General features: G+C 37.1%; 1 protein-coding gene across 1 annotated transcript; it reads left to right on the top strand.

The window, feature by feature from the left end:
• Positions 1–1,194: 1,194 nt before the first annotated feature.
• On the top strand, positions 1,195–12,901 carry LOC139972168 (dnaJ homolog subfamily C member 17-like). Its single transcript, XM_071979162.1, has 10 exons — positions 1,195–1,350; positions 2,556–2,625; positions 3,240–3,298; positions 4,308–4,395; positions 5,427–5,503; positions 5,762–5,846; positions 7,863–7,960; positions 8,726–8,806; positions 10,012–10,104; positions 10,650–12,901. The coding sequence occupies exons 1-10, from the start codon at positions 1,273–1,275 to the stop codon at positions 11,118–11,120; spliced, it is 1,200 nt and encodes a 399-aa protein (XP_071835263.1). The 5' UTR covers positions 1,195–1,272; the 3' UTR covers positions 11,121–12,901.
• The last annotated feature ends 368 nt before the right edge of the window (positions 12,902–13,269 follow it).

Below are 13,269 nucleotides of genomic sequence, written 5' to 3'. Positions count from 1 at the left end.
TATATAACCAAAATTTTTCGTCGCGCGCAATTTATTTTTCTTTTAGAAGTGGGGGGGGGAGGGGGGCGGCACATTTTTCTAATCTTGCACCCGGGCGCCAAACCTCTAGCTACGACACTGATTGGAGGATTAGGTTAATGAATGTATGTATGCCTGTGTGTGTGATGGTGTACGTGAGTGTCTCTGTGTGTGTAAGTTCATGTGGGCCATCCGAGGGTCAATCACTAATTTTTGCACAAGTTATGTACATTCATAATCATGTCATAACTTAATGGTATGTGTTACGTGCTTACATCACATTGGCAAATCGATTCTATACATTTGGTTATTATAAGTAGTTTTTCGGAAACTTTGAAGTTCAGGATGACAACTGTTAGAGTTCCAGTAAAATGAATGTTGGAAATTGAGCACATGTGACAATTTTGTAGCACATTTGGGAAAATTATACTGACGACCTTTACTAGGGTGAACTTCATGGTTAAATATTACATAGCGTCGATATGCGATAGACATAAGAAAGTTTTTACAAAACAGGAAATTATGTGGTTCAAATCAAATCAGTAATGGCTTAAGAAAACACATGCATGACTTTGAATCATTTGCATAGGAGTTACCTTTTAAGCAAGCTGTTGACGTGTGCATATGGTCGTTTCTCCCTACGTAGGGCATACAAGGAAAAGTTAACTAGCCACTAAGGAATGAATTCAAAAATATTTGTCTTTTCGAAACATTTGTTATGTATTTGCAAACTTATTAGCTACCTCACACGGAGCTTTAATTTTTCTCGCAAGTGAATATGCGTAATCCTCATTGACCACGAATAATTTGTTAAAAAGTTGGGGTCAAAGCTGATGATCATCAGTAGTTCTACTGGTAAATAGCTAGAATTTCCAAATGTGATGTCAGGCTTAATGCATGCAAATGGCGTCACGGCGACAATATGACACCTTCTTTGGGTGGATCTTTTCCATGCTAATTCCCCCCCCCCCCCCCCCCCAAAAAAACAACCCGATGTGAGCTTGTAACTCGTTATGACCCAAGCTCGGTTTTGCCCAATACGATTATATGTAGTTCAGTAACAAATAAAGATAAGTGGATATTTAATGCAGTAGGGTCCATGCCTTGATTCAGGGAGTTATCCCTGCCTACATGCTCACTACGTTGAAATATATATATATCCAATTTTATACTCGATGTATAATCGACTTCGGAGGACAACGTATGTGACAAATCGGACCGGTTAAAATAATACACAGTGCACCCTCACTCACGATGGCGTCGAAAAAGGCGATAGGCGAATTTGATTATTATGAAATACTGGAAGTTCTACCGTCAGCAAGTGATAAAGAGGTACATAACAAAAATTAGATCATTAGGAATTTTTCCTTTTGCTGTATGCTGTGTCAACTAGTTATCTGAAGAATTTCTATGAATAGTAACGTTTGTAGCAACATACCGAGTAAAATCTGAAAATCCGGCATATAACTTCTATTGGCCGTATCAGTTTCGCGAATAACATTAAATTACAGACGTTGAGTTAACGTTAAAAAAGCGAATATGCGTATGTCCAGACCTACATTATGATAAATGTATTGCTTTTAAAGTAGTTGGCATCCATACAAAGTCATTAATATTGGTACTAATTTAGAATTCGAACCTACTTTCTAACCCCTAACCCTACTTCCTAACCCTACTCCCTAACCCTATTCCCTACTTCCTAACCCTAATTCCTATAACCCTACTCCCTAACCCTACTCCCTAACCCTACTTCCTAACCCCTAACCTTATTCTGCCGATTCGAAGTAAGCTTTCCCATTCATATGGTACGGATTCTAAAGTTAGGCCTTAATATTAGTTAAAGATAGTACTATTTGATACATTACTAATGTTAGGCCTGCAGTTGTGACACCTTGTTGTGACCCATTTTAGAACCAAATATTGTGCATTAAAAGTTTTGCCATTCATGTAATCCCACCTGGTTACATGGGTGACTCACAAAATTAATAATCATTCAAAGAGGTGCAATTTGAGGTGCCAATAACTTGAAAAGTAAGGGAGATTTCAGTAATCTTATGAAAAATTCTGAATCTATGACCAAAGGTAAATTATGTGAACATGAATTTTTGTAGTTGTTGTTCAAAAACTAAAAGGCTTCACTGTTTTTAGTGTATCACAGATTTCAGTTTTATCTGATGATAAAATATGACACTTCAATAACCACCAAGTGTGTACAAGCTGAAACAGGTTTTGAACCAATACTTGTATTCAATTTGAGGTGCCAATAACTTGAAAAGTAAGGGAGATTTCAGTAATCTTATGAAAAATTCTGAATCTATGACCAAAGGTAAATTATGTGAACATGAATTTTTGTAGTTGTTGTTCAAAAACTAAAAGGCTTCACTGTTTTTAGTGTATCACAGATTTCAGTTTTATCTGATGATAAAATATGACACTTCAATAACCACCAAGTGTGTACAAGCTGAAACAGGTTTTGAACCAATACTTGTATTCATGTTTTCAGTTCTTCTGTATGTATTCTCTCACTCTCTCTTTAGATAAAGAAAGCTTACAGAAAGAAGGCTCTTAAATACCATCCTGATAAAAACCCTGATAACCCAAAGGCAGGTTGGTATCTTCAGACATTCTGTGTAAATTGGTATAATGTCTATGTAGTACAATCACCTGTTTGAGCTGGACAAAAAAATGTTTATAAAAGCCTTTGCCTCACAAAGGAACAGATTGATGGAAAGAAGTATAGACAAGGCAAGTCATGAATGTAATAAAATTTGCAGACTTTTAGTGCCGACTTTTATGTTCTGATGTGAGGAGAAGGCAACTGAGAAGTTTCTACAGCACTAGCTATTGTGCACCCTCCTGCTGGTTTCATGTGTACAAAAGTTGATGTGGTGAATGCACTTTTCACTGCAGAGGATACCAAAGTACCAGCAAACTTATTTGTAGGGTATGGCTGGGAGCACTAGAATAGTGAGCTCACCCCCATCAGAAACCAGGAAGTTTGAAACAATCTGATGCCTCATAGATTTCCAGAGGAAAAAGCACAAATTCCTCCCACCCCTAGGCCATACCCCCCCCCCCTCCCGTGTACACACATGCACAAAAACCTGGCCTTCATACAACAATTTCATATGGCCTTCTAACAGCAATTTCATATGAAAGGAACGTTATCACACTTCTCTTAATTTTCCGCACTAATTCGCATTTCTTTTTCTGTTTTATAGAAGAGCAATGGGAGAAGTTATCTAAAGCTCTTGAGGTTCTTACAGATGCTAGTGCAAGGGTATGTAAACTAAACTAATTATTGCATTTGGTCTGCCTTAATTTTAAGATGGCAATTAACATTAAAACATACAGTATACTTAAAAGGTTCTTTCCTTTGATCTTCAAATGAATTAAGTTAACTTAGATTAATATTTAATGATCAGATCTCTCAATACTTTATTTGGCAATATTATTGTAAAATTGTAAAAAACCTAAAATATGTAACTATTCAGTCGAAAACTCTATGTAACAATACAGTATGTCAGTAACCCAATATAAATCAGTATCTCATCGGTTGTATGATAAGTCGAAATTTGAAACTTGAAAACAGATAGTTGGTCTCAGTCTGCTTATTTCACTCTGCTAATCTCTGTCATCTACTATGTACAAACAAGTTGCAGTGAGTCACCCCAGTTTAAGATCAAGTCGAGTTATTGCCAGGAATTTTTCCTGACTTTTGTCAAGTCACTGAGTTGAGTTACTCAAATTCCATGTAATGCCCAACAATGCTTATGGAGTTTCAAGTACACAGACAGTACCAAGATGACTTCCTGCAACATCTGTCATGCTAAGGGATTAAACTCTGTAGTTTTTATTATTGAACAACTCTCTGCTAAGAGCCAGTAGTTGGAAGGATGTAGGGTATTCTGTACATGTGGATCCCAAAATATTTTTGAATGCCCCTATGAACAGAACACCAAATAAGTTAGTAATTTTAGAAGGGTTATCTCTCATATAGGTAATTGATTTGCTTATTGTCTTGTTACATATTTCATAAAAGATCATAAGAACTTAACTTATACCGAGAGAGTGTCTAAATTATGCACGGTGTGAGGGGGACACCAAAACTGTCACAAGTTGCCCCTCCCCAAAAAAAGAAGAAATTGAATGGAATGACCCAGTAGGCATTTGTTGACCCACACAAATTGAGACAAACTGAAAATCATGACAGAAAATTTTGCACTCTATCATCCCTGTAGAATTTCCCCTTGTATAGTTATATATTTTTTTATTTATCTTATATTCAGGCAGCATACGATAAGGTGCAGAAAGCTAAGAAGGCAGCCGAGCTTCGAAACAGGGAATTGGACGGCAAGAGAAAAAAGTTCAAACAAGGTTAGCTATTCCTTGCCATTTAAGTATCAGAAAACTTTATGTCTAAATACATGACTACAAGTTTCTGGAAGAAACTACATTTGCTACGTAAGCTCTCAGTTGTGTATTGTCGGTTTTCATGTTAGACTTCAGAAAAGAAAGTTATCAGTTTTGATGGGATAAGTGTGATAGTTAAAAGTTTCGACAGAAAAATCTGAGTTAAAGCTTAGATACTTTATATTTGTGTTTGCACACAACAATGTGATTGAGATATCAAGTTAAGCCCTGTTGACATTACTAGTTCAGAAAAGACTCCACCTGGTCATGGAGGAAATCACATATAAATGGGAACATTTAAAGCTTTCAACACTGGATTGGATCTGATCTAGGTGAAATGAAAAATTGGTAATTGGCTTTTTGAGATCTAGACTGAGGGAACACCCACACTGGACACTTTGAGCATTTGATATTAACTCAGCAAAAATAGCTGAAACTTTTCTGATGGCAGTGTCCATTTCACTAGAGCTACTCTTGGTTCTATGGAGCCTCTCGTTACTACATACCACACATTCACTATCCCAGTACTGTTTTCCATGCAGCACTAAATATACTGACCACCCATCACACTATTAACACAGCCCAGTCACATAAATGAAATACTAGACCCAAACAGGGCTAACAATTGGGAATCCATGTTAAACCCTCCAATATTAAATTCTCCATTTTCCATGATGATGCTCGTACTCTGGGGTAGATTTTAAACTCTATGTTGAATGTAGTACCATGTCTTTGATCTAGCTCTGTTGTGCATAGCGTTTTCAGAATCTAATGTAAACAACTTTGTAAGATTGACATTGTTGTAAGTTGCCAAAATTATTAGTAAAAAAATTATTTACTGTAATTGCCAATTTTCAATTTTGGTGAGCTCTCAGTCAATACAGTACCAAGCTGTATGAGGACATGATTTCTCAATTCTTGTTTTTGGTTAATAAGACAAGAATCATTAAAAGCGTCCTTAAAGTTGTTTGTCCTTCTTCTTTCATATTTTCCAGATTTAGAAGCAAGAGAAGCCGCTAGTCGAAACATCAAGGAGTCCGCTGATGATGCAGTTCGTCGCTTGGAGAGAGAGGTTTGAAAAAATGGAGCAAATTTGCATAATATATTTCACTCTAGTATGTAGCCTTGTTCTCTCCACCCAGAAAGGGTGCATTTAGCTGGTAGTTAGCATATTAACCTTCCAATAACAACATGCACCATATTTCTGAAGTGGTCATATTTCTAACCTGGTCTAGACTAGTTATATCGGTGAAGTCTTCTTATAGTCTTATCATGGTTGAGTAGTTTGGCTTTGAAAGACCTTACAAAACGATGTTTACGTTCTTTTCAGATTAAAAGGCTACGCGAGGAAGGATCGAGAATTTTGGAGGAAGAACAAGAGCGTCTTAGGAAGGAAGTAAAAGAGACACCTTTAGGTAATTTAGTTTTTGTCAAATAATTTGTAAAAGATTATGTTTTTTTACATTTTATCAGCTATTACCAGCATCTTTTACCACCCCATAGAGAACCACGTAGAGTGATGTTGCACATGTTAACAAATGTCAACCTTCTAGATGATAATTAACTAGCCAGTACTTTAATATTTTAATATGAATTCAATGTGTTTCACCCAGACACTTTGTTTATGTTCTTGTCCTTTTTAAATATTAAAATTATAATATCAAAAAATTACCAAAACCTAATGACACCCCAAATAAGGTGGTTTAGTTTATGCACTGAAATGTGTTGAATAACAACCTGGAAACATCTTGTTTAATATTGAAATAACATCACCTTATCTAATATCCATGAACATGACAACCATAGTCACTGTTCTCTACAAGACTCAATCAAGAAACTAGTTCTGCTTCAACTCTGTAAAGCATTGTCTACTTGCGATTTTTTTTTTCAGTATGCTAGAAATCAGTCTTCCCAAGAAAAACAAAAAAAAATTAGGCTTGACCTAGCAGAAGTAAAGATTTCTGAAAGTGCAACAAAACCTGGATTATACAACTTCTTTTATCTGGATCTTGAATTATCTGGATCTGCCATTTAGCCCTTCCTAATTGTATAATACTGCACGGACATTTTTTGTATCGTCAGTACAGCACAGTAATTAGAATTCCTAGGAGAGTTACTAATTTTATGGAGGGAAAGTATGAGCTGGGTTTTTTTCAGACTACTGTCTGATTACTTGTCACTGCCTCAAGAAATTCGGCAAATCCATCTCAAAATACCAGCGAAACTTTAAAAATAGCTTGTTGAATTTCATCACCAACTTCTCTGCAAAATCTTATGGAACATAGCAAGTATTATTTAATATGCAAACTAAGTCACCAGTTGTCCAATAATATAATAGCTTGTTTTAAAATGGACTTGCTGCGTTAATTCAAAGCATATATAGACCGAGATGCTCTTCGTTTTATTATTTAATTCCACAAAGTTGTTGTAAAATATTCCTCTGTTTCTTATTTTTGAGTTTCATGATTTAACATGCACCTTGACAATTAAAGCTAGTGGACTGCTTCGTTATAATATTTTAGCAGCTCATTGTAAGGAGAACCTTTTCCAAAATCAAAGTAAAAAGCTGCTACTAATTATGCAGAAGGAAATAAATACATGGAATGAGTTTCACAAATTATGTGAAGGCAGACTAATCTTTGGGGAATACAGTGCATAGTCTATCCTGCCTGCAACAAGTTTTTCAAAACAATAGTATGAAATATTGGTACACAAGTTCCCTCTAGCAAAAATGAGAGAAAAACAAGAAGTCTCTGTCTAATTGGGTTTTGTTTTCCCTCTGTAATCTATTTGGAATCAGATTTCAAACTCTGAGCCATTTTATAATTGCATCGCCTCAAAAGGAAACAAAGTAATTTGTTTGTAGTTTCATGTTTTACATCAAAAGAAATAAATTTGATTTAGCTAAATTAGAAGTGCCTATACCGTACTATGTAAAAGAATAGTCCTGTAGGTTATCTCATAGCAATGATGGATGAATGTCATTTTCTCTCAAGCTGTAAATCAGATAAGTATAAATGCTTTGGTGAAGTGCTGCTTTGTACTTTACGGGGTTATCTCTCATTAAACATGGAAAAACCTCTGGACTAATATATTAATCACTCAGGATGATAATAAATTAATAATATCATGTTCATAGAAATTACAACCTGCACGGGGGGGGGGGGGGGGTAGTGTTATATGTCTTATATGTCAAGGTTATCTATTTTTTTTGGGGGGGGGGTAGTTCTTTTATAGGTGTTAAGGTTTTCTATTGATGGGAGTACTCTATTCGATTAAGCCCAAAAGGGTTTTTTTAGTTTACTACCTTTCACATATTTTACTTATTGCAGTTATATTGTCTTGTTCACCTTGTATTACTATGTGTTGAAACAAATAAATTATATATATTACAATCTGGGGCATGAATTTGTTCTATTTATAATTTCTAGAAGAGACACCCAAATTAAAAGTTCGATGGAAAAGCCAGAAAGGTGATGCCAAGAATGGCAGCTATAGTGAAGTTTACCTAAACGGATGTCTTGGAAAGGTAAGAAGGATTATTTTAACTTATCATTATCATCTCTTTCCCATTCTAGAGCAAAAAGCATAAATTATTATCAGTAGATATTTCCATAATCGGTAGATTTTTCTATTTTGTTATCAATGTATTGATATATTACTTGATTGTTCTATTTGTTTATATGTAATATTGAAAGTTTCCTGTTTATCTATTGGCATGGATTTATTCATCATTAACTTTATGGTAAGCCATGCAAAACGAATGTATGGTGAGGTGGGGTAGGGCAGTTGGGACGTGTTTTGGTGGTTAGGGATTAGATGCAGAGACAAGATGATGATTTAAAATGTATGTGTGTTGGTGCTAATGTCAAACATGGAGATGTTTGTAATGAAGGAGGGAGGAAAGTTGGGGGGAGGGGAGGGGAGATGAAAATTTGAGGTTATCCGTAAAGATCAAGGATTTCCGTCACTACATCATTAAATGTGAACTCAATTTAATTGATGAGGTGGGGGTTGGGTTGAGTAGGCCTTTAAGAACCAATGGTTGTGCATGTCGTCAAACATTAGTAACAGGATTGGTCATCTCAGGAAAGCTTTTCGAAAGTTTCCCTGGTAGAATTCAATAAGGAACACTGAAAGATGAGAAATCAATGTTTGAACATTTACTGGAAAGTCTTCTCGTAATCGCTATTTTTACATGTCCCAACAGGTCATATTTCAGTGATTACGTGTATGCCATCAAAATTGAATGTATTCCTGTTACTTTCTGATGTTCTTCTTTTATCTCTGACAGTTTGGCCAAATCAATCACATTATCATCTCAAAGAAGAAGAAAGGCAGTGCCATAGTAGAGTTTGCCACGGTTGATGCTGCTGTAAGTAAATATGGCTTTATGGAAAGATGTGTTTATAAACAGCGATAGGCGCTGTAAAGGCAACCTGCCCCAACCGAGGAGCTGTATGGAGAGATGTGTTATGAACAGCGATAGGCACTGTATAGGCACACTGCCCCAACCGAGGAGCTTTATAGAAAGATGTGTTTATAAACAGCGAAGGTGCTGTAAAGGCAACCTGCCCCAACCGAGGAGCTGTATGGAGAGATGTGTTATGAACAGCGATAGGCACTGTATAGGCACACTGCCCCAACCGAGGAGCTTTATAGAAAGATGTGTTTATAAACAGCGAAGGTGCTGTAAAGGCAACCTGCCCCAACCGAGGAGCTTTATAGAAAGATGTGTTTATAAACAGCTATAGGCGCTGTATAGGCACCCTGCCCCAACCGAGGAGCTTTATAGTAAGATGTGTTTATAAACAGCGAAGGTGCTGTAAAGGTAACCTTTATAGGAGCTATATAGAAAGATGTGTTTATAAACAGCGATAGGTGCTGTATAGGCACACTGCCCCAACCGAGGAGCGTTGAAAAAAGAGGCTATTTACCTTGACCGTTTGGGACTTAGTTCCGATAGTCTTTAAGACCCATGCACACCGAATGGCTAATGAGCACTGAATGAGTGTGCTCATTTAGGTTGTCAGCAACATAGCAAATATTGGCTGCTATGAAGTCTGGGGCAATAGTTAGCCAAGCTAGATGACATCAATACCCCTCTTATATCCCACTCTGGCAACTGACAGGCATAGTTAATTCCGTGATATTTCTCCCTGCTGACCACAAGATCAAATCTCCAGTTACATCTGCTTCAATCTATCGTGTGGAATCAATGAATGTGGTGTAAAAGTAAGAGGGCCGGACGTTTCGATCCTAGCAGGATCTTCTTCAGAGGAGGAAGTTTGGAATCAATGAAGTGTAAAATAAATTGTGAAGCTTAATTGTAAGGATCTTGATTCTTTGCAGTGAAATGTACACACAGACCAAACCGAATGTGAAATGATTAAGGTAAAAGGCAGATCAAGTTGGCTAGGTAGGGCAGAAAATTGTTCATAATATATATTTATAGATTAGATTTGTAAAATTAATTCAATGTGTTTCAGTTCAATGTAGTTTGCAGCATAAGTGAGTTATAAGTTGTTGCATGCAGCTTTCAGCTTTTGAATTTTGGTAAAATCATTGTACTATTCACAGGAACGAGCGATCAGTGGTGCCGTGGGGCTTCCTGACAATCCGTTGCAGATGTCCTGGCTTTCAGGAAGACCTATCAAATTTTTTCAGGCCATGGTAAGTTACAACAGTCAATGGGACTATGAGGACCAGGGTAAAGAGGAAATTATAGGTATGGTCACTACTGACATGACATCAAAATGGATGACACATCCAGACAAGTCAAGAACCGGATGAAACCTTGGCAACAATTATGTCACCAGGTCCCCTTTTCTCCCCCGATTAAAGCATATTATGGAAACGAGAATACACTACTCTTTAATCCATATTTTTCAGGACCCTTCCACATTTGTTCAGTCCCTCTAACCCCCCCCCCCCCTTTTTGTGAGGTGAATAACATGAGAAGATGACACTGAACTTTCTAAAAGTAGTAAGTTGGTATGTCTTACCTGGAAGTGTTCAGGTCCCTTGAACATGGGGGGGGGGGGGGCACCTCGGTGCTTGCCTCATCTGCCTATTGGATAATGTTGCAGTTCATGAAAGTTAAATGTCACTTGATGTCTTAGCAAAGTCTTGGCAATGTGCATTCATTGTGGAATGGGCAAATATAAAGATGAAAAAATAGGAACCTACTGTTCATTTTATATATTTTTTTTTGTCAGAGAGAAGAAGAAAATGGTGAAGACTTTGAGCAGAAGGTTTTGGCAAAGATGAGAGATGCACAGAGAGCTAAGGACGAAAATAACGTAGAGCAATCAAGAGATCAGAGCGAACATAAATTACCTTCAAACATTGAAACGGCAGACTCTACAGACCAAAATGAAATCAATGAAGCAGACATTTTACAAAGATTGAAGCAGGCAAGATCCGAATCGACCAAAGCCCAGTCCGAGGAAACAACCCCGGGCACATTTAATTTCCCGACGTTTGGCACTTTCGATATGAACATAGATATCGGAAATGTAGATTCTGCCACTGCGAGGGACGAGAGTGGCAGGAATAATGAAACCTTGGAGAAATCATCCGCCAAAGCCAGAGATTTTGAAAGTTTAGCGATGATGAAGCTCCGGAGAGCAGAAGAGAGGAGAAAACTGATCCAGGAGATGATGAAAGATGATATGGCTGATGATTAATAAGCCGACCGTAGCGTTCATTGTCTTCTCGAGGTGGAGAGAGTTTCTGACATTTGTTCTAGGTTTGCTCAAAGAGTAAAAGATTCTTGTCAGTTTAAAAGTACTGAAGATGATTGTAATCCTATAAAGTTAATCAATATCAGCAGAGTTGAGTGGTGATTAGAAGTCCCATGTGTTCCTTCAAAGATTGTCAGTATTCACTCATAGAGTCATAGTGTCCCTAATATAGCATGCATCAACTTTATATTTAATACCCAAAGGTATTGTAGTTGATTGTCATATTCCCAGAAAATTGAGAAGTCTTTTAATAGTCACTACAATATTTCAGAGGATGGCAATAAACACTTGATGAAGCTTGAATATTAGTGACTGATAATAAAATCCCTAGCAGGGTGCATGGCAGTAGTATGGCTGACCTTGGTGGCAGTGCTACTATTCCATGGCTCATGGAGACTGCAATACAGGCAACCTTTGAGTACACACTGCTGACCGAAGGCACAAGGAGGCAATATATCCAAGAACTCTCACAACCCAAATATTACTGTCAGAGCAGGTATCCAATACCTCAACTTGCTTTGGTGTATTCAAAACAAATCAACACTAAACTAGATCAGTCACCAGTGGCCTTGAGAGCCAGATTTGGCCACCCCCTGCCCCCTCTCCCTAATTGAACCCCATGCAGGCCCCAGGGCTGTAACCTGCCCAATAATCTTATTGTACCTGTCAGCAACCTTTTAGAAATATATGGTGCTTATAACTTTTGAGTGCCAGCTATTCGTAAACTATTTAGAACCATTTGTGTGATGAGAAAGCATTGCCGGATGAATCTAGCTACATAATTGTGATAACTGGAAAAAATGAGAGAAAATTTGTTTTCATTATTCATAACTGGACAAATGGTTGATTTTTTTTTTTATGATTCATAGCTGGACAGATGAGTGAATTTATTATTTTGTTTAGCTGGAAATATGAATTTTAATTTGTTGACATGTTTCCTTTGGCAGAGAGCTAATGGGTGTCAGAAAAACAGTATTCTGCTAGTTGTACAGCTCTCCCCACACAGTGACAAGCTAAGAGAATATAGTTTTGGAGATTTTATTGTGCCAACATAGTCTTTATTTTGATGGGTGAAGTTGTACAGGTTTTTAACGTGACTGTCACAGCATGGAGTTTCTTGGAAAGAATTAAATACATATTTTTATATGATATTAATGAAAACAAGAGAAATAAAAGACTAAAAACTACAGTGATACAAAGAGTTTTCACCTTGTGTTCTTTCTCATTGGCACAATCTCTTGCTGATATATTCAAAAGGAACATGCATAATTTTACCTGTGAGGCAGACAATTCTTATTCTGGTTTTAGTACTGTAGATTTAATTTCTCTTGGAAAAGTAAACAACTGAAGTTTTGTTTGTAATGATGATATAACAAACTTTATAATTTTAATTTACTGAATTAAGACTAAAACTCAATGTTTAATTCTGGTCTGTGGTAATGTTTCTGCAGTCTTTCTTCAGATAAAAACTCTTCAATTAAAAATAAACTGGTGCTGTGATAAATTACCAGCAAACAAGAGGGACCTATCAAATGAAAATCGCTCAGCACTAATTTCACATGACTTCACAGAACTTACCAGGTAAACATTAATGGCACTGCTGTAACCTCCAACTTTACAAAGAAACACATTAAAACATATATGCAAATAGTGCCGTATACCATAGGCCAATGCCTGAGTACTCAAATACCATAGGCCAATGCCTGAGTATTCATATACCATAGGCCAATGCTGAGTACTCAAATACGATGGGCCAATGCCCGAGTATTCAAATAGCGTAGGCTAATGCCTGAGTACTCAAATACCATAGGCCAATGCCTGAGTACTCAAATACCATAGACCAATGCCTGAGTATTCAAATACTGTAGGCTAATGCCTGAGTACTCAAATACCATAGGCCAATGCCTGAGTACTCAAATACCATAGGTTAATGCCTGAGTATTCATATACCATGGGCCAATGCCTGAGTATGCAAATACCATAGGCCAATGCCTTAGTATTCATGTACCATGGGCCAATGCCTGAGTATTCAAATACCATATGGCCAATGCCTGAGTACTCAAATACAATAGGTTAATGCCTGAGTATTCAA

This window comes from Apostichopus japonicus, chromosome 8 (assembly GCF_037975245.1).
Source record: "Apostichopus japonicus isolate 1M-3 chromosome 8, ASM3797524v1, whole genome shotgun sequence".
Lineage (NCBI taxonomy): Eukaryota > Metazoa > Echinodermata > Holothuroidea > Aspidochirotida > Stichopodidae > Apostichopus > Apostichopus japonicus.
This window is presented reverse-complemented; position numbering and strand designations above follow the sequence as displayed.

Coding starts and splice junctions, on each gene's coding strand:
- LOC139972168 (XM_071979162.1), top strand. CDS start 1,273: ATGGCGTCGAAAAAGGCGATAGGCGAATTTGATTATTATGAAATACTG. Junction 2,626..3,239: donor CCCTGATAACCCAAAGGCAG/GTTGGTATCTTC, acceptor TCTGTTTTATAG/AAGAGCAATGGGAGAAGTTA. Junction 3,299..4,307: donor TTACAGATGCTAGTGCAAGG/GTATGTAAACTA, acceptor TCTTATATTCAG/GCAGCATACGATAAGGTGCA.